The 21,247-nt window shown below is 41.0% G+C and overlaps 1 protein-coding gene across 1 annotated transcript in view; it reads left to right on the top strand.

Annotated features, from left to right (window-relative positions):
* Window positions 1–18,752, top strand: part of LOC126458192 (RNA polymerase-associated protein RTF1 homolog) — a 125,573-nt gene extending 106,821 nt beyond the window's left edge. Inside the window, exons 12-14 of the mRNA XM_050095075.1 lie at window positions 12,273–12,413; window positions 14,975–15,137; window positions 18,059–18,752. Coding sequence (XP_049951032.1) covers window positions 12,273–12,413; window positions 14,975–15,137; window positions 18,059–18,165 — 411 coding nt within the window. The 3' untranslated portion in view covers window positions 18,166–18,752. The remainder of the gene's footprint in view (window positions 1–12,272; window positions 12,414–14,974; window positions 15,138–18,058) is intronic.
* The last annotated feature ends 2,495 nt before the right edge of the window (window positions 18,753–21,247 follow it).

The following is a 21,247-nucleotide window of genomic DNA, read 5'->3' as shown; positions in this document are numbered from 1 at the left end:
TTTGAACTCATTCTGAATGAATCATAAGTTGGTTTTTGAATGGTGCATAGTGTACGTGGTGTCTCTGTCAGGGGAATCCTCATTGCCTGCAGCCCTGCAGGATTCATGGTGTCAGTTCCCTCCAGCACCATTCCAGACATTAGTAGAGTCCATGCCACGTTGTTGCAGCACTTCTCCGTGCTTGCGGGGGTCCTACACGATATTAGGCAAGTGTAGCAGTTTCTTTGGCTCTTCAGTTTATAAGCTGTTGTGTTTTGAGCCTGAAAGATGCACCAGAATATATGCTTATAATAATTAATCTTTATGAACAACAGACTGTTTTGGCATTTAGTGCCATTGCCGAGCAGATGTGAATGAAATTTTGGCAAGAACGTGTATAATTGTGAATGTCCTTTATGTTAAATTGACTATATTGTACTCACATCTGGAATGATGTGATGTCCATAATTATGCCGTTGCTTTGAAATAGCTTGTGCAATGAACCATACAAACGTTGGGTTGATGTATGCTTTCTGTCCCCATTGAACAGCTCTGCAAGGAGGGTCAGTATGGAGTTGGATTGGGTGCTTTGGGTGGCTACTGGGTCTGACATGGGTTTGGTTCCTGTAGGTGCTATTGGTAATCCGATTTCACTAGGCATGGTCTGTATCTCAATAGGAAAGGGAAGGGTAAATTCGCTGCGTTGATAGCAAAATCCTTAAGAGGTCTGCTGAAACTCGTGGGAGTACCGCTTTCTTAGGTTAGGATCAGTGCCCAGTGATATAATGTTGAAAGGAATAAGGCACAGTAAGAAGCTCAGGCAGGCTGGTACTAAAGATGTTAAAATATTACAACATTCTCAAAAAAGTACGATGAAAAACAGTGTTAGTGTATTGCATCAGAATACTGGGATTAAAAAAAACTAAGAAAATAAATGTCTTGTTTGTTTGGAAGATTTGGAAACACAGAATGCAATAGACGTGCTATGCTTCTCCGAGCATCATACAGTTACAGATACGTAAAAGGTAAATGCAAGTGAATTTACGCTTTCAGCACATGGAACAGTGTGACAATATGGAAAAATGGAGTTTGCCATATATGTTAAAAATTATCATAGTGTGGAAAATTAGGAAACTAAAAAAAATTGTGTAGAGCAATGTATAGAGGCATGTAGCTGTGTGCTTAAACAAAATGATGGTAATTTTATAATTGTAACTGTGCATAGGACCCCATTGGAAAATTTTCAGTGATTTCTGAAAAGCTTGCATTCCTTATTGTGATGTCAGTCAGACAGGGGGAAGCAAGTTGTTATTTTTGGGGATTTCAAAGTAGATTTTATGAAAGCATCTGATGGAAAGAATTGTCTTAAAGTATTACTCAGTTCTTTCAATTTAACAGCAGTTATTGAATTTCTTACTCAGGTTATACAGGAAATTAGCACACAATAGATAATATTTTCATAGACCAAGATAAATTTGATCAAATAAACATTTATCCTCTTAAGAATGGTCTTTCTGATCATGATGCACAGCTAGTTACAGTGAATGATATAGCTCCATACAGTAATGTAAAACAGTCCTCTGAAATGGTGTGTTCAGTTAGATAGGGATGATGCGTACTGGGAACCTGATGCTAATTTAAAATAGTATTTTCGAAAACAGTTTCCCTAAGAAAACAGATAAATATAATTGTAAGAAACAATGTAAAAAGGACTTACTAAAAGGATCAAAATATCTTCTAACTGGAAAGGGAAAAGTATCTGATGGCAAGAAAGAGAAACGACCCAAAAACAGTCAAATATTATAAAAACTACAGTACTATATTAAAGAAAGTTATTAAAAAGTCTAGTAGTATGTTTGACATCATCAACTCTGATAATGAAATTAAAACAATTTGGGATACTGTAGAAAGGGAAACAGCACAACCAATAGCACAAGAAGACAGTATTACCATCAGATTGGATGTAAAGTTTATTAACAAAATGACTGATTGAAATATTTTTAGTAATAATTTTTTGAGTGTTGTGGAGAAAGTAGGATCCCGATTTTCATTAGAAAAGGCAAAGCTATATATGGAAGAGGCAATACATATGCAATTTTATAAAACTGAAATTCTACCCACCTCTCCTTTTGGAGTTAGGAAAATAATAAACTGTCACAAAAGTAAAAGATTGCTTGGAATTGATGGCATCTCCAACAAAGTACAAAAAGCTTATTCCTGACAGACAGTAGGACTCTCAGCCACATATGAAATAGCTCACTAAAGCAGGGCATTTTTTCCTAACAGATTGAAATATGCTATTTTAAAGCATTGCATAAGAAGGGGAATAGTTCTATGCCGACTACTGCCCAATCTCACTTCTGACAGCTTTGTCCAAAACTTTTTGAAAAGGAAAGTATTAAAGAATAGCTTCATATTTGTGTAAAAATAAAGTGCTAACAAAATACCACTTTGTTTTTCAGCTAGGTTTTTCAACAGAAAATAACAATATTATGAAAAGAATAGTTGCTACTCACCATATAACAGAGATACTGAGTCAGAGATAGGCACACGAAAAACACTGTCGGAAAGTGAGCTTTGTCGGAAATACACACACACACACACACACACATACACACACAAACACAAACTTGCAAAAATGCAACTCACACACACGACCGTCTCTGGTAGCTGAAGCCAGACAGCAAGCAGCTGTGCATGGTGGGAGAGGCAACTGGGTGGTAGGGATAGGAGGAGGCTGGGCTGGGGAGGAAGAGGGAAGGCAAGGTAGGGGTGGAGGGTGGGAGCGCAGGAACGATGTGGAGAGAGGGTGGGCAGCTAGGTGCAATTAGGAGGTTAGATGTAGGGCAGTGGAGGGTGGGGGGAGGGGGTAGCAGAAAAGGAAGGGAAGTAAGAAGACAGGTGCATTGGTGGAATGGAGGGCTGTGTAATGCTGGAATGGGACCAGAGAAGGGACTAGAAGGGTAAGGACAATGGCTAACGAAGGTTAAGACCTGGAGAGCAACGGGAACCTTCATTAATCCTTGTCCTTCCCATCTAGACCCTTCCCTGGTCTCATTCCAGAACTAGACAGCCCTCTATTTCGTACATTCACTCAGTAGTTTTACTTCCCTCCTTCCCACCTGTCACACTCACCGTAATCGCTGAAGCTACGGCATACAGTATTTTCATCTTGCCCCATTATCTGCTGCCATTGTTCAATCGCAATTTCATTGTTTTGTGAAGTGATGTCTTCTGTGATTTTGTTGTTTTCCGGCATGATCTCTCCAGTAAGTGCCAGTATCCAATTAAAGCCAGCCTTCTGAAAACAGCATGATATTGTGCTTTCTTGCATGGAATTCCATGCATTTCTCACAAATTGCATAGCATCCAGGATCATCACTCTTTTTGTTGTACTTTGAAAACAAAACAGCCTCTTCCATACAAGAATTTTACTGTATTTTTGTTTCAGAAATTTTGTAATGCCTCGATAGTGGGTGAAGATGGCTTGTACATTGGCAGGAAAAAACACTACATTTATATTACAAAGATACATCGTATCTTGAGGATGTGCTGCATTTTGTCAATAGAGAGGGTGATTTCCCTGTTTCGGACACCCAATCCTGCATACCAAGTGCACAGATATTCCTCAGATGTATTTGTAGTTGCCCATGCTTTCGTATTAGATGTGTATTTGCATGGCAATGTCTGCACATTTTTGAAACTTCGTGGACTTATCACTTTGCCAATTCTAGGGGCACCCAATTTTCTGGTCTACTTGCATTGCAACACAATAGAACAGTCAGTCTCTCTTTGCTGAATTTCTCTCCTCTGAAATCAATATCTTGGGACACAGAAGGTGAAAAAATAGGCCTGCTTTGTCTGCATTAAAAATACCATTAGGACTTTACCTCTCAGTGATTTTTTCATGACAACAGTTTCAACATTCACGCTTCCAGTCTCACTTCAAACATATTCATATACTACATTGTCGGCTCTTAAACCTTTTGATCCAATCACTGGATGCCTTGAAATCTTAAGAGTCCCAACTTTTGTGCCAAATATGTAGCATGAACCACAGTTCCATCAATTGGAATGTTTGTTGTGTGAGCTTGCTTAAGCCACTTCAGTGGGAAACTTTCCAGTTCTGGAAATTGACCATTGTGCACATGTTTTCTTTTACTGTTTCCACCTTCCAGGCATGCAACTTAATTTACTTTTCGCTTGCTTACTATTGTGTTTAATGTCAGTGGAGAAATGTACAGTTTTTGTGCAATATCAACACACTTCATCTGTGGATTTTCATCTATTTCCTGAATAATGTTCCACTTTCCTTCATTAGTGAACTGCCTCACTATCTTCTTATCCATCCATGGCGTATCAATAATCTTTTGAACACAAAAAGGAAATCGCACACTGAGAGTTAATCAAACACCAAAGTCTCACTATACCATATACGAACAGAGACCAGCTACTGAGTTACACTTGGTTTATAGTTTTTGTGGCCATTACATAACTACTGCCTCCGATTGGCACTTGTTGACAGGTTGCAAGTCATCGAAGCTATCGCCAGCCTTTTTACGAACTGCAGTACTTCGCTGTACTTCCGCTTGTCAAATGAGTCATTTCTATGATAGCGTATGATGTGCCCAGTTGCCAGCACTGAAAAACATTGCCAAATTTGAACATGCAAAGCAGGTAGGGAGAACATACAAACAAGTCATGTTAATGTGGGTTTATTGCATTTGGAATTGGAACTTCTAAGGTGATGTCTCTTGAATTACATGTATCTCATTATTTATTGTTGTTGTTTTGACCCACCGTTTCCATTGTAAATTCTAGGAACAGCCTTTCACGTAGATGAAACAAGTTCTAGCTTGTCTTAACACCCAGTATACTTGTGAAAGCATTTTCTTCATTAAGAACACATATGAACCCATGGACATATTTAAAGATGTGCAAATTCCACTGATAGCAAGATTTACATTTCTTGACATTGTAAACATCTACACCAAAATTCCATTAGAGGGCACTGTAAATATAATTAGGAATAATTTACTTATAACACAAGAAACTGGGTATGGCGGAGGTCTGTGAACACACACTTACTTATGTAAACCACTTAGAGCAACCATTTTTTTCAAAATTAATAGTCTTGCCATTGGCAAAAACATCAACTTTAAAAAGTGTTTGGATGACGGAGTGAGAAAATTGACACATTAGCAGCAAATCTGAGCAAAATATCAAATTCACCATTGAACATGAAGCATATAACAGCATTAAATCCCTGCCCCACTTTCTGCCAGCTACCCACCCAAACCCAGCCTCCCAAAATTGCATTTAACAGCCCTGTTGTATCCCCACTTAATTTTTGCACACCAGACAGGCAGCACTAGCATTTTCTTTACCCATACTGTTCTATCCTTTTCCCTTCCTGTCATGTGTTGCCTCCTTACCCTCACCACAGGAGATCAGTGCTCCGTCAGATGCAGTCATGTGCGTGCGCGCTGCTGCTGCTGCAAAAAGCTTTAATATTTTAGCAGTCTCTTTCTTTGTGCCTGTCTGCATCTCAATGCCTTCTCTACATGGTGAATAGCAATCTATCTTTTCCATATTATTATTCCAACCTGCACTTTCCATCATTGTTACTTTGTTCCCTTTGTATAACATAATATCTATATCAGTATCACATTTGTAACAAACCATTTTCTTTACTTAAACAATGGAAACTCAAAGATGGAATATCAACAATATTATAAAAAGGACAGATTGCTACTCGCTGTACAGATGACACATGGAGTTGCAGACAGCCACGATGAAAAGACTATTAAACTTTCACACAAGCAAGCATATCTCATGCACATATGCCTACTATATCTGACCCCTACAGCCAGAAGGCAACTGTTGGGTTGAACAAAAGCAGCAATCTGGAGTGAGGTAGGTGAATAGGGCAGGTCTTGAACCTGGGGCTTCCACTGGGACATGTTCCCAGCCTTAGGGTTTAGGTTTTGGAGTGGCATATGGCTTGACTGGGATGTTGTGGAAGTTTGGTTGTGATGGAAAACCACTTTAGGTGAGGTGGTAGGGATATTGAATAGGTTGTCCCTCTTTCAGAGCGTGATGATAAATCATCAAAGCCCTGACAATGGATTCGGTTCAGTTGTTGCGTGCTGGGGTGGTGTTGGGTGATGGATGGGGTGTACCTTTGTAGCTGGTTCTTGGAGCTGCTGGGAGGATTGGTTGTGTAAGGGCATATGGCAGAGGAAACTTGTTTGCAGGCTAGGTGCTCCCTGCAGGTCTGGGGGTTGGAATAGGCCCAAGGTTTTCCTGCCTGTCATAAGATACGACTAAAAGGGGTCTCTCACTTTTTTGGCCCTATAAGTTCAGGTCCCATTTTATGGTTTGACCTGCCACTTTCCAGTTCTACAGAAACGCGAGCCATATGGGGAAGGACACCTTATGTGGTGCATTAGATATCCGTAGTGCTCTTAGATTTGATCTCCTGAACCTCTTGTCATGGCTTTGCATCTCCACCTGCAATTCAACTATTTGGGCAAGGAAACTTTCCAGGGTATGTCATCTTTGTCCGTTGTCTCCTGTCCTCTTTCGCCCCCATGACAATATTGGATTTCTCTGTGCCCAATATCCAGCACGGTAGCCTGTCCACTATGGCGGAGTAGTCATGTACCCATTTGGTGGTAGCCCCCTGACAACACGGGGATCGCTCTGCTGATGCCTGAGCTGTAAACTCCCCACATATGCCAAGGAGTAGGTGCCTGTCTTCCTGGGGCATCAGGGCTCCTGGCAACAGCCATCGTGCCAGGTGGCCTTTGTTGTGGCGGGAAGCGCCTGTGGGGGGCAGCCCCTGATCGGAGTGGGTGGCATCAGGGCAGATGACCCGCAATGAAGCAGACTGAGTCATCTCTTGCTGTTGACCGTATGGCGCCAGCAGTCTCTAAGAAGGGCAATATAGAGTATACAGTGCTGACAGATACAACCCTAAATTGTTTCCATCCCTCGCTACACCTTGGGAGGAATTAATGGCTACAGAAAGAAGAGAGCCATGTTCACCTCGGTATTTAGTCTGTAGCAGAATGGACGGGGACTCCTTTCTACCTATGAAGCCTCAATTGGTTGTTGAACTTCTTCAGGATACGTTTGGGGAAGTGACAGTGCTGTCAAAGGGGAGAAGCGGTGTAGTCTTGATTCAGACAGCATCCCCAGCACAATCCTGGGAGTTACTCGCTTGTGACAGTCTGGGTGATATTCCTGTTTCTTTCACTCACCATAAAAGTCTCAACATAGTCTAGGGGATTGTTTTCCATCGTGACCTCCTCTTGCAGTCTGATGACGAGCTCCGTGCCAATCTAGAACGGCAGGGTGTTTATTTCATCCAGTATGAATACAGGGGACCCAAAGACAACAGGTTTACTAGCGGTGCCTTCATTTTGGCCTTTGATGTTGAGTCATCGCCTGAAAAGGTCAAGGTGATGGTTTACTGCTGTGATGTTAAACCATAAGTCCCTCCCCATATGCAGTGCTTTAAATGGTGGAAATTCGGTCACATGTCTCCCCACTGCACTTCCAGCACCACATATCGAGACTGCAGACATCCACTGCATCCAGATACTCCATGTGCGCCTCCTCCCACTTGTACTAACTGTGGAGATCAGCACTTCCCCTGCTCGCCAGACTGCGCAATACTCCAAAAGGTGCGGAAAATCGCAGAGTACAAGACTCTGGACCGGTTGACGTACCAAGAGCCTAAACATAAATTTGATCGATTACACCCTGTTCGTTTGACGTCCACATACACTGCAGCTACATTACCATTACCTCCAGGCCTCCAGTCAACATCCACCCCCTTGGTGGTAGGGGGAAAATCTCCTTCCATTGCTCCCTAAGTACCTACTTCGGGAGCAAAGCCCTTCTAACGCAGGGGACATAGGTCCCCTCCCCCCAGCCGGAGAAGCAACGGCCTTCTCCAGCTCCTCTCATGCAGAAGGGGTCCCTTGGAAACCCCTCTCCTAAGGTCCCCACTACTGTCACAGCAGACACTCGCCAGTGGCTAAAGGAGCCAGAAGCTGCTGGACTAAGAGCTTCATGGTCTTCATCCGTACCTGAAGCTACTCCGGAGAAGTTCTCCCAGCAAACCCCTTTAGAGAAGCGACAGAGCAAACAAACAAAGAAGTCTGCAAAGAGAAAGGACCCTCCGGTGGCCCGAACACCACCATTCCCTACCAGTTCTGCACCTGAGAATGAGGTGGAAATCTTAGCGTGCCCTAAGAACCTGGATCTCACTGATGCCTCATCCACAATGAGAAATAATACACATTCTCACTTGGTGGCAGTAGGTGACCCTGAAGCGTAACCTGCCTCTTCGCGGGCTTCATGTCTTCCCAGCCTCACAATAATGTCATCCTCCAGTGGAATTGCTCTGGTTTTTCCATCACCTGGCTGAGCTACGGCAACTGTTAAGCTTTATTTCTGCTTTCTGCACTGCCCTCCAGAAAACCTGGTTCCCAGCAATGTGGACCCCTGCCCTCTGCAGCTATAGAGGATATTACAAGAACCGTTGTGACTATAATAGTGTGTCAGGTGGAGTTTGTGTCTATGTCCTGACCTGCATTGTCTGCACTGATTCAACAACTCCCTAAACCTTTCCTACGTTTTCGGTCACTGGTAATCTCATTTCCCTTGAGTCTGCCATCTGAACAGCCTTTACCAGATGCCAACACCTGGTTGCCATCTTTTTTGATTTACGAATAACTTACGACACAACTTGGCGACATCATATCCTTGCCACATTATATGAGTGGGGTCTCTGGGGCCTGCTTTTTTTATCCAAAATTTTCTATCGCTCTGTACTTTCTGTGTCCACATTGGTGCCTCCCATAGTTCCCCCCATATCCAAGAGAATGGGGTCCCGCGGGGCTCTGTATTGTGTGTGTCTCTATTTGTAGTGGCCATTAACCATCTAGCAGCAGCCGTCGGGCCGTCCGTCTCACCTTCTCTGTATGCAGACAACTTCTGCATTTCGTACTGCTCCTCCAGTAGTGGTGTTGCTGAGCGGTGCCTACAGGGAACCTCCACAAGGCGCAGTCATGGGCTCTAGCCCATGGCTTCATTTCCAACTGTGAAGTAGTATGTCATGCACTTCTGTTGGCATTGTACCGTTCATCCAGAACCAGAACTTTACCTTAATGACGATCCACTCACTGTAGAGGAGACATATCGATTCTTAGGACTGGTTTTCAACGCCCAATGGACGTGGCTTTCTCATCCTTGTCATCTGAAGCAGAAGTGCTGGCAGCACCTCAGTGCCCTCCGCTGCCTGAGCAACACCAACTGGGGTGCACATCGCTCTACACTGCTCCAGCTCTACAGAGCCCATGTTCAATCCCGCCATGACTATGGGAGTCTGGTTTATGGTTCAGCGGTGCCCTCATCTTTGTGTATATTCGACCCAGTGCACCACTGTGGCGTTCGACTGGTAATAGAAGGTTTTAGGACGAGTCCGGCAACCAACATCCTGGTGTAGGCCGGAGTCCCTCCATTGAAGGTTAGGCGTGCACAACTGCTCGCCATTTACATAGCACACATTCGTAGTTCTCTTGAGCATCTGAATTACTGTTTCCTTTTCTCACCCACAGCGGTTCATCTCCCACATCGGAGGCCCAGGTGAGGGCTTAAGATTGTGGTTTGCATCCAATCTCTTCTGTCTGTAGTGGAGTCCTTGCGTTTACCACCTATACTCGAGGTCCATTCACGTACACCTCCATGGTGTACACGTAGGCAAATGCTTCACCTGGCCCTTTCACATGGTCCTAAGGACTCGGTTAACTCTGCAGCTCTTCACTGTCACTTCCTCTCGATTCTTGACATGTATCGGGCCATGAAGTGGTTTACACTGACAGCTCGATGGCTGAAGGTAAAGTTAGCTTTGCGTATGTTCATGGAGGACGTATTGAACAGCAGTCTTTGCCAGATGGCTGCAGTGTTTTCATTGCAGAGCTAGCAGACATTTCTCGTGGTCTTTGAGCGCATCCGCTCATGCCCTGGCGAGTCGTTTCCTCTCTTTACTGACTCCTTGAGCAGCCTACAAGCTATCAACCAGTGCTACCCCTCACCATCCTTTGGTAGTGACCATCCAAGAGTCCATCTATGACCCGGAACGGTCCAGTCATTCTGTGGTGTTTGTGTGGACCCCAGGCCACTTTGGAATCCCAGGAAATGAACTTGCCAACCGGCTGACCAAACAGGCTACACGGAAACCGCCTCTGAAGATCGTCATCCTCATAACTGACATGCGATTGCTATTACGCCACAAGGTTTTTCATCTTTGGGAGACGGAATGACATAATCTCAGTACATGCAACAAACTGCGTTCCATTAAGGAAACTATGAATTTGTGGAAGACCTCCATGCGGGCCTCTCGCAGGGACTCTGTGGTTCTCTCCTGGCTCTGCATTGGCCATATGTGGCTTACATACGACTACCTCCTCCGTCACGAGGACCCATCTCAGTGTCACTGTGGCTCACATATGACTGTTGTCCACATCTTGCTGGACTGGCCACTTTTAGTCCCTCTGTGGTGAGCTACCCAGTATCTTACCTTTGGTGTTGGGCGACAGTGCCTCAACAGCAGATTAAGTTTTAAGTTTTATTCGTGACGTGTTTTTTTTTTTTTTTTTTTTTTTTTTTTTAAACATACCATCTAAGCATGGGCATTTAGCCATCTCTAGGAGGCCGCCACGCTCCCTCCATTTTAACTCTGTCTTACTTTCTTTGCACTTGTTTGTCTTGTCGGTCGTCTTTTTCCCTGTATGTGTTCATCTCGCCTTGTCTTTTTCGGGTGGACATTTTGATGTTTGCAGAGTGGCTGGCTCATCCTCTTTTATTAGTGTGATCAGCCGGCTCAAACCATCTGCTTTATGGTTTTAATACCTTCTTCTTCTTTCCCTTGTGGTGTATGTTTTCCGCTTTCACTTTCTCAAATGTACTTTGGGTGTTTTTGTACCTTGAACCTTGCTTGCATCAGGAAAAAGGGACTGATGAGCGTGTAGTTTGGTCCCTTTATACCCCAAACCAACTAACCAACCTGGGGGCTAGTGCCTGTTTGTGATGGTCTTTGTAAGGCCTTCAGCATACTGGGCAAGAGTGCTCTTGTCACTGCGGATATGTCATCACTTGGCCCAGTCTGCCCACCCAGCACTTACTGTTCCAGTCCTGTCACAGGCTTATCCTACCCCATTAGAGGCTGGGTCACCTGTGAAAGCAGCCAAGCTATATACAACATGTGCTGCAATAGTTGCACATCTTTTTGTATTGATGTGACTATCAACCAGGATGAATGGCTACTGCCAAACTTGGACAATGAGCAAAATGGACCACCTTGTGGCGGCGTAACATGCAACTGAACATAACATGCTCGATTTCAGTGTTATCTGTACAGCTGGGGCCCTGTGGATCCTCCCCCTCTTTCTGAACTGCACAGACTGTAGTTGAAATTACAAGAAATTCCATGTGTCTTATCTTGCCCTCAACTTACAGTAAATTACTGTTCCCACAGCCTCCATCAAACCATTTCCACTCCGTCTGTCCTTTCACCACCTCATAATCCGCATCCTCTCACCCTCATTCTGCACCATTCTCTGCCAGTGCATGCACCTGTCTCTTTCCCTTCTCAGCTGATCTCCTTTCCCGATCTCCCTTCCCGTCTCCCTCCCCCACGGCCTTCACATGTTGCCTTGTTCTACCACTGGGCAGTCGCTGTATGCTCCACTGGACGTGCTCTTTCTTCCTCCTCCACACCTTTACCCTATCACTCCCCCTTCCCCACCCCACTTTCAATGTGTGTGTGTGTGTGTGTGTGTGTGTGTGTGTGTGTGTGTGTGTGTGTGTGGCTTTTTCTGCATTTTCGTATTCAGAACTACTTATTTCGCTGTGCTAGTTCCAACAGGCTGTTCTTTCACAGCCATTACTTTGCCATGGAGTTAACCAAGTACATTTCTCAGGTCAACACAAAGCTATTTTTTCTGTTAATATACTGGTGTAAAAGTACCACAGAAGCTTCGTTGTTTATTGTGCAGGACTGGCATCTTGGAACTTCCTGGAAAATACATACTACAGAAACAAGTTCCCATTGGACTTTGGTTGGCCCTTGAAATATATGTGAAGTCTTTTATGAATACACTCATGAGAACTGCTATCGTTTTCTACATGTCTATGTTACGTAATTGTACATATTGTATACAACTTCATTTTGTTATATGAAAATAGTATGTCTTTATTGTAATATTTTCTCTCCCCAGGAAGAAGTTAGAGCCAATAAAGGAAAAGTTATAGAAGACCCTTTCACACGACGCCATACGAAGCCTCGCATGGTCTTCAAAGTTCAGGGTCAACAAGATGAACCACCACCTGAAAAACTTCCAGCACCAACTGAGAAGAAGGTAAGACATTAAATATTGTGCTGTAATTACTTTATATATAACAGTACTCTTACATGTGAACTCTTACTGCCACTGTTACTGGATATTGGGTGAGATCAGGTACTAACATGGCCATCCTTATTTTCATAGTTCCGGCAAATGGCAAAACATTTCTGCCAGTAATGCCACAGCTGATTTATTCCATATCTTTACCAAAACTGATTATTGAAATATCCAATCAATTTTGATATATTATCACCACATGCCAACAGTTCTTTTGTGTAGGCTCTTCCCGCAACATTTCAGCTCTGTCGTCTTAGTTGCAAGATCCTTTCACTTGCAAGTCTGTCTCAAACAACCATGCTTCCAACAATTGATGAACTGCAAAGTATTCCAACTGAATAATTATAAGCACTGATTCAGCTCTGAATAATGCCTACAGAACCATAGAAAAAATAGAAAGCAGTACTCCTAGTTTCTCGGAATAATATGTCCATTCTTCAGGAAGGAGAGTTGGTGAGATATCTGTGAAAATTATGAATGAAAATATAATTGTATAAATAAAAAAACTACTCACCAACTGGTGGCAGGAGGAAACACACTTAAAATATATAGAGAATACAGAAGCTTTTGGAGCAAGTGGCTGCTTCTTCTGAAAGAAGAGCTGAAGTTAAGGGAAGAGGGATGAAGGGAAAGGACTGTTGAGGTTTGGGGAACCACAAGTCAGTCTCCCCTGCCCAGGGCTCTCAGTGACTTTCTCATAACTCTCCCCATTTCCTGAACTTCACCATTGCTTTTACTTTATCCGTATTCCTTTCCCTTCAATCAACCATTGTACCGGGGGGGGGGGGGGGGGGGGGTCACTGGCTACAAAAGCTTTCACATTCTGTACATATTTTGTGTGTGTTTTCTCATGCCATCGCTTGGTGAGTAGATTATTATTACTATTATTATTTTATTTTTTATTTATTTTTTTTATTTTTATTTTTTATTTTTTTTATTTTTATTTTTTATTTATTTTTTTTTATCTATCCAATTGTATGATTACAAAACTATATAGTTTCACCCTTCAGGTGCCTTGATAGAGAACATGAACCTATCGACATTTGTAAATGGTGCTGCCTCATACGAATGCGGGATACACACTCCAAATCTGCATGTTCCAACTTCACTCGAAAGCTGTAAACTACAAAACTGCAGGACACCTCTCAGGCGAAAGAAGCTAGTGTAGTATAAAGGAATTGTGGAAAGTTGGTTAGTAGATTGGAGGGGGGGGGGGGGGGGTCACTTACAGGGTGAGGCATTTAGTGGAAGTGCCAAAGGTGAAGTTGAATTGGATGAAATGTATTTAGCAATGACATGCTTGCAGGAGGAGGACAGGTATTGAGGTATAGGGATAGGGAACATCGCAAGATTGGTAATAAAGGAGATATGACTAATACTGGCAAAGACAACACTATAGAAGAGAAACAGGTGACAAATGAGGTGAAACATACTTCTAGAATTATAGATTCCTTCATCTATCAAAGCAGAGGAAATTATAAAATTAACATCAGGAACTGAGCAAGAGCTGCTGAACCCTTGTTCACAGATTACATTGTAGGATAGGACATTAGAAAACCTTAAGTTTGATGTATTCAGTCACTAAGAGATATGATAAAGACAGAGGTCTCTTATCAAATCGTTAAGCTCTTCCTGATTGAATGTAGGCAAAAAGTGTAGGGGCCAAAATATATTACAATGCAGAAGAGAATAGTAGTGATAAATGAGTGAAATATAAATATGTTGCAATTTAGAAAGTGGTAGCGTATGATGGAAATAAAATTGCCCCAGAAAAAAAGAGTGAAGGAGAAATATGTGTGTTCATGTAGAAGGGTATCAGCAGTGAGGGTGCAGGAATTACAAGGAGAAAGGTAACAACTGATGGGATTACTGTACCTGAAGGCCAAGTTCATTACAACAGTCAAACAGACCAGTACTTATTTCAAAGAGGTGACATTTTTAGGCCTGTCTATAGTCATGTATAACAGTACACTACTTATTTCAAAGAGGTGACATTTTTAGGCCTGTCTATAGTCATGTATAACAGTACACGGAATTATCCTATCTCCTGAAAATAGTAGTTCATTCCTCAGGGAGGACAGAGGGATAGGTTGGGGAAGGTTAAAAAGGAATGATAATAGGGACCCACATGTTATGAGGATGAGATCTCCTGGAGTCTGACTGACCAGTCCTTCTTTTTTAAATTTCGTAACCCAACCTTATATACTTCACAAAGAAGGGACTAATAGTTCAGAAAGCTATGATTTTTATATGTCTATCGGCAGTATTAAAAGTTTTGCCTAATTAAGGCCTCTCCTATGAACTGATCAAGTACTAGTTTATCAGTACACTATCTGTAATTTATCAGTTCAAGAGTGTGTGTGTGTGTGTGTGTGTGTGTGTGTGTGTGTGTGTGTGTGTGTGTGTGTGTGTGTGTGTGATATGTTGTGTAGAGCTGTTCAGTATTGTAGCCTGCTGAAATAATCATAAAGAATGACTCAGGGAGAACTGTAAGAGTACTGGTAATAAAACTGTTGCAGATTCAAGAAGCAGAACAGTCTCCTATATCAGAGGCACCTGCCAATAAGGAAAAGGAAAAGTCACCTGAGAAGAAAAAGGAAAGTTCAAAACTTTCAAAGACTGATGACCTGTTCTCTGCCCATGACTTTGACATCAAGATTGATCTTGAGGTCCCTCTTCATAGTAAGTACAGAATACGAGATTATTAAAAACAAGTTTTCTCTCATTTACAAATGCTTTGTATAATTATCACTAACTGATTACCTGGCATTGCTGAATTATTTATTTAGCTCAAATTTCTCGAAAACCTAAACACTTTTAATTAGCTCTAAAAGGTTAAAGTGTGTTCAGTATCCCCTCCCTCCTTCCCGTTTTAATGTGAACTTTAATATCATTGGGAATTTCACCAAGCAACCTAGAACTGTGACATGACTATCAATTCTCTTTAACTTCTGTGACAACGCCTTCCGAACATCATATTTTCGTTTTGCATAAATGTGTCTATTGTACTTACCTCAGTGTTCATAGATCCAGTTGCTTTTGTGGCACATGAAATGATGCATGTTCATGGCATTTTCACCATATATAAAACATACATTTGTAGAATTACTCTTGCAGCATCAGTCAGGATCAACATAGGAAATGCTAAAGGCACTATTTTTAACTGCTATTGCAAACGGAAGTTCAGACAAAATTCTGTAGCTAAAAAACTGTAACTTCACATAGGAATAAGTTATTATAGTTGAATTGTGATCAAGCCTAATGGGGTGATAGTTCTTTAGAATGATAATGCAGCTAAAAAAATAAATAAATAAAAATTCTTGTTGCCAGGGATATTTGAATGTATACTGGGTATATTTGGTACGCTGAATCTGAAAACAGATTTGACCAATTGGCTCTAGTTTCTTAGATACAGGCTCTCTCTCATGTGTAGAGTTTAATCGTTAAATTATCAGTAAATCAGTTGTGAATTCCATAATTCTTTATGCCTATTCATTTTGTATTTTGTGATTGCATGTGTACAAATGTAATATTGTTTTTGTTACACGTTATAGAGGAGAAGGTGAGATTATGGAATGTGGTAGTAATTTGAGACAACCTCTTGTCTCACAATTTCAAGGAGTGTGTTCTGCTATATTTGTGGAGAATGCACTCTGCAAGAACAGCGGAAGAACAGCATTGACTTTGTGAAACAGGCCTATCTTGTGTATTTTGGGATTAAACTCGCAGACCAAGATAAACGTTGGGCTCCTCATAAAGTTTGCGTAAGCTGTGTCGAATCTTTACGACTGTGGCCTATTGGTAAATGAAAGAGTTTATACTTTGGAGTGCCAATGGTGTGGTGAGAGCCAAAGATCTGCCATAATGAATGTTGTTTTTGCATTGTCAATGTAAAAGGTTGCAATCACTACAAGAACAATAAATGGGAATATCCCCATTTAGAATCAGCAGGGCGGACTATGCCACAAAGTGATGACATTTCTATACCAGTGTTCACCACTCTGCCAAAACTACTTCCTTCGGATGATGATGATGATGATGATTTTCAAGGCTTGAACACTAGTAGTAGTGAATCTGAATACAAAGGAAGTTCCCCAAGACATCAGCTCTTCAATCAGGAAGAGCTTAACAATTTGATAAGAGACCTCCGTCTTTCTAAACAGTCTTCTGGACTCTTGGCATCCAGACCAAATGAGAATAATTACTGGACAAGAGAAGATCTATTTCCATATTTCAAGATGATGTACGTGTTTACTCCAGTGACATCCCTGGTTTACTACTAAAATATCAACCTCAAGACGGGAGGCATTTTATCGATTGCTCAATCAGACGCCTCAAATGTGTGTCGCTGCATAATGGTAACTGCTATACGTCCATTCCAATTGGCCACTCAGTTAAATTTCAAATACGTAAATATCCGGATGATTATCCATAAACTTCGTTACAGTCAACACCAATGACCTATCTGTGTTAATTTAAAAAATAGTTAACTTTTTGCTTGGACATAAAAGTGGATATACAAAATTCCCTTGCATTATTTGCATTTGGGACAGCAGAGCAAAGCGTGATCACTGGGGAAAAGTTTCATGGCCATCAAGAGATAGCTTTACTGTAGGAGCAGCTAATATCCTAAAAGAACCATTAGTTGACAGGGACCAAATCATTCTTCCACCACTTCGTATCAAGCTTGGTCTAATGAAGCAATTTGTGAAAGCATTGGACAAAAATTGTGACTGTTTCAACTATATATGCAAATCATTCCCTGGACTCAAAAAGTAATGAAAAATTAAAAGCTGGTGTATTTGATGGTCCCCAAATTTGGAAGCTTATACATGATTTGAAATTCATTAAAGTTATGAGTTGCATTGAAGCATCTGCCTGGAGCAGTTTTGTCTCTGTTGTCAAGAATTTCTTGTGTAACCACAAAGCACATAATTATGAGGAACTGGTGCAAAACATGCTCAGAAACTTCAGGAGCTTGGGGACAAATGTGAGCATTAAGATTCACTATCTCCACAGCCATCTTGATAAATTTCCAGACAATCTTGGTGACTACAGTGAGGAAAATGATGGAAGATTCCATCAAGATTTCCAGGTGATGGAAGAACGATATCAAGATAGAGAGGACAAGCACATGATGGCAGACTATTGCTAGAATCTTCAGCGTGACTCTCCTGTCTGTTGTTTTTTATTTTATTACATGCTGAATGAACAATGAAACTGCATTTTTGTGATCCTTTTCATATGTTTTTCTCATTTTCATTTGACTGTGTACACAATGTATTTCAATTAATATTTTGAATTTTTGTTTGTTTGTTTATCTACATATTGTACGTTACCATAATAAATAAAGCCAATCTAGCAAAACAAGTGACATATTCTAATTCAGGGCCATAAAGTTATCCTAACTTCAGTGTCAATTAATTGGCAACAAAATCACTGTTGACCTTTTATCACTTTCAATGTCACATATGTTGGTTTGATTTACATCTGTTGTATATCTGATATGTGATCAATGTCTAATTGTCATTGCCTTTTGTAGTGTAACAAAGATAAGTTACTTTTTATTCTCTTGTTGACGTAATTTGTTTCCTCTTTTCTAGGCAACCCAGTTAGTGTTACTCCTAAACCAATGACAATGGTAAAGGACACTGGGCCTAAGCGATCTCTTAACTTAGAAGACTACAAGAAAAAACGAGGACTGATTTGAGAGCAAACGTACTTAACTGCAGTAATTATTGCTGCAATTTATATTGTGCACGTCTGTTGTACAGTTTTTCACCTTTCTGTATTTCCTTGTACGGAACATATGGTCTCTGCATTTGAGAGCCAAGTGTCTAAACTCAAATGTATTTAACAGTGATTTTTTCCAGGATCCTGTCTAGTAGGTGTTAGACATTTCACTGTGTGTATGTGAACAAAACCTGTGACTTGGAAGTTTTCTTAAGTGAATGGACAAGTTATTTATGTTGTCATAGCTATGCTGCTAATACACCACATTAAAAAGTGTGATATTTGTATTGAAGAATATTTTTTAAAATTGACATTTTGTGTGTAATGTAAACTTTAGGACACAAAGTACAAAAATCAAAAAGTTTGCCATTGGGGAAGCTATTCCCAAAACTACTAGAGCTGAAACTGCCATAATGCAATATGTATTATTGTTAACTATTTGAATGATTGTGAACCTTTAATTTTTCATTAGTAATTCCTTGTAGTATATATCTAGTGTTAACATATTGCATTGTACATAACAAAATGTTTAGCATAAAAATAACAATTTCGTATAAAAACCAATTCTGTATTTCTGGTGCCTCAATATATTGCCCCTTCTCTTGCACGCCCTCTGTAAGTGTCTCTGATATTTTAGGAATTAACAACAGTATATCCACAAGCAGTCAAGAAGTACATCATTTACACTCGGACATATCTGTAGGATCATTTTAATGATTAGAAAATTACAATGAAACTAACAGTCGGCAGCCATGCGCCAGGCAAAACGTCAGATTTCTTGCACTCTCATTAAGATAAGTTATTTAGATTGTAATAACAGTTAGTTTAGTACAGATTACTCATTAAATACATGTATTAGTGCGCTTTTAAGCTTGGTATTAAAGGTATTGCTTTTCGTTACGCATTAGTCCAGAAGAGCCAGAAGATTGTAAGGATGGATTGTAGTCATATTTTTGCGTACATTTTGGCACAACAATTTAAGCAGAATGTGTCAACACAATTTTAAATTCAAATTTCCAGAAAGTAGCATAAATCTTAATTTGTTTTAGAAACTTTGGCATTAGTAATTTGTTTACATACAGTTCTCTTACATTAAAGCTACATTCTATTGTGATGAAGTTAATTAACAGCTGCTGCAGTTAACTGAGTGCTGAGTTCTTGTTGCAAGTGTAAGTAATTAACTTTGCATTTTATCGTACACTTGAAGCCCGAACCTATAGGCATAATTTTTGCAGCTTGCAGCTAATGAAAATTCGTGCTGTTTAAAGTGTGTTAAGTGATTTTTATTCTATTTTTAAGCTTGTAATCTGTTGCAGTGCTTGATAAATGTGGATATTGCCATAGGCTAGTCAAAGAGGGAGTGGTGTGTGTAGACTAAGGGTTGGAATTTCGCTGGGGTGACTAGTGGGGAACTGGATGGGGGACGGGGGGGGGGGGGGGGGGAGGGGGGGGGGCAGGGTCTCGGCAAGGCTCTCCTGTGGAACTGCAAACTTTGCAAAAAAGACAAGAGAATCAGTGAGCATCAAGCAAAGATGTGCCCTTCAGCCTGAATTCAAACATGTGAAATGTGAGCTAGATAGGTTGAAGGGGGAAAAGATTCTTGGAACTGGTAAAGGTAAAAGCAATGTGCAAAAGGGGAACAGCTCTTAAACGTTACTAGCATTCGAGCTAACAGTATTGAGTCAATTTGACTTGTTATATGAAGTAGGAGGCAAAGAGCCTCATACAGCTGTATTCACAGCAGGGCGCAACAGACTTGTAGCAAAGAAACTCAGTGTTGGTCTGTACTAAAAGATAATAGGAAGAAGAGTCTTGCTGCTAGGTAGTAACCACGGCAGGGGTGTAGGCCAGATGGTACGGGACATATTACGAAAAGGGTACCAGGTCACAAGAATTGTAAAGCCAAGTGCTAGCCTTAGCCAGGTGACAGAGAAAATTGGGAATTTGGGCAAAGATTTTGGCAAAGAGGATCAGTTTAGTACAGTAGGTGGAACAGGGTACAGCACGGCTAGGAACAGTAGTTACAGCATTAGGGGTGACCGGGATGAAATAGAAGTAGCCAGTGCACACAAAGTGAGAGTTTTGTGGAGGTTTTGCAGCACCATGACCCACCCTGGGTTAATCTGGTGTGAGCTGTGTGAACACTAGGTTGAGCAGGCTGTTGCCGACTGAAATGAAATCTCCTATGAGTGCAGTGCCTGTTGCTACGATCGGGAGACGGGGGATATACTAAACATGTCCTACATATGTATAGGAGAGGGAAAGATAGGTTGGCTGAGTTTCTTGCAAATAATACACAGGGACCACCACTGCACAAAGCAAGATCCCTGTGGTTACTGGTCTCGGAGGGTACCTCTCTTAGGTTATAATCAGTATTCAGTCGTCTGGTTTTGTAAAATCAAAATAATAGAAGAGCCCCATAAAACGCTTAAGAATGCACAGAAAAATAAGGTTAGCTTCTTTCATCAAAATATTAGAGGACTTAATAATGAGATACAAGAGCTTCTTGTCTGTTTCTACATTTTTCAAAGCTTTGAAAAGATAAACATTCGGTGCCTATCTGAGCACCACATAACCACAGGGTTTTATAAGTTACATACAAAAGCAGCTTAAGCATGACTACTAATATGGGAAAAGGAGGATTTTTTATATAATTATATTAAGACCAGTAGTTCAGAAACATTGAGACAAGTATATTTTGTAGTGATCAGCACATAAAAGTTTGTGCTTGTGAATTAATAATGAAAAATAGTTCACTTTAATTGTAACTGTATATAGATGCCCACTGGGAAATTTTGAATGTTTATGAGGAATCTGTATTTCTTACTGTACTGTGTGTCAGACAGCAGCAAGCAGTTAAGAGTCTGTGGTGACTTCAGTATAGATTTCTAAAGGATTCTGATAGGAAAAAATTACCTGAAAACCTTATTTGGATCCTACAATTTGATCTCAGTTGTTAAATTTGCAACAAGTTGAATAGAAACAGTAGTACCCTAATTGACAATGTTTTCTTTGGTGAAGCTCAAAGCAGGAAATAATCGTTTCCCCCAGGAACAAAT

The sequence above is a fragment of the Schistocerca serialis genome, chromosome 2 (assembly GCF_023864345.2).
Source record: "Schistocerca serialis cubense isolate TAMUIC-IGC-003099 chromosome 2, iqSchSeri2.2, whole genome shotgun sequence".
In the NCBI taxonomy this organism is placed as follows: Eukaryota; Metazoa; Arthropoda; class Insecta; order Orthoptera; family Acrididae; genus Schistocerca; species Schistocerca serialis.
This window is presented reverse-complemented; position numbering and strand designations above follow the sequence as displayed.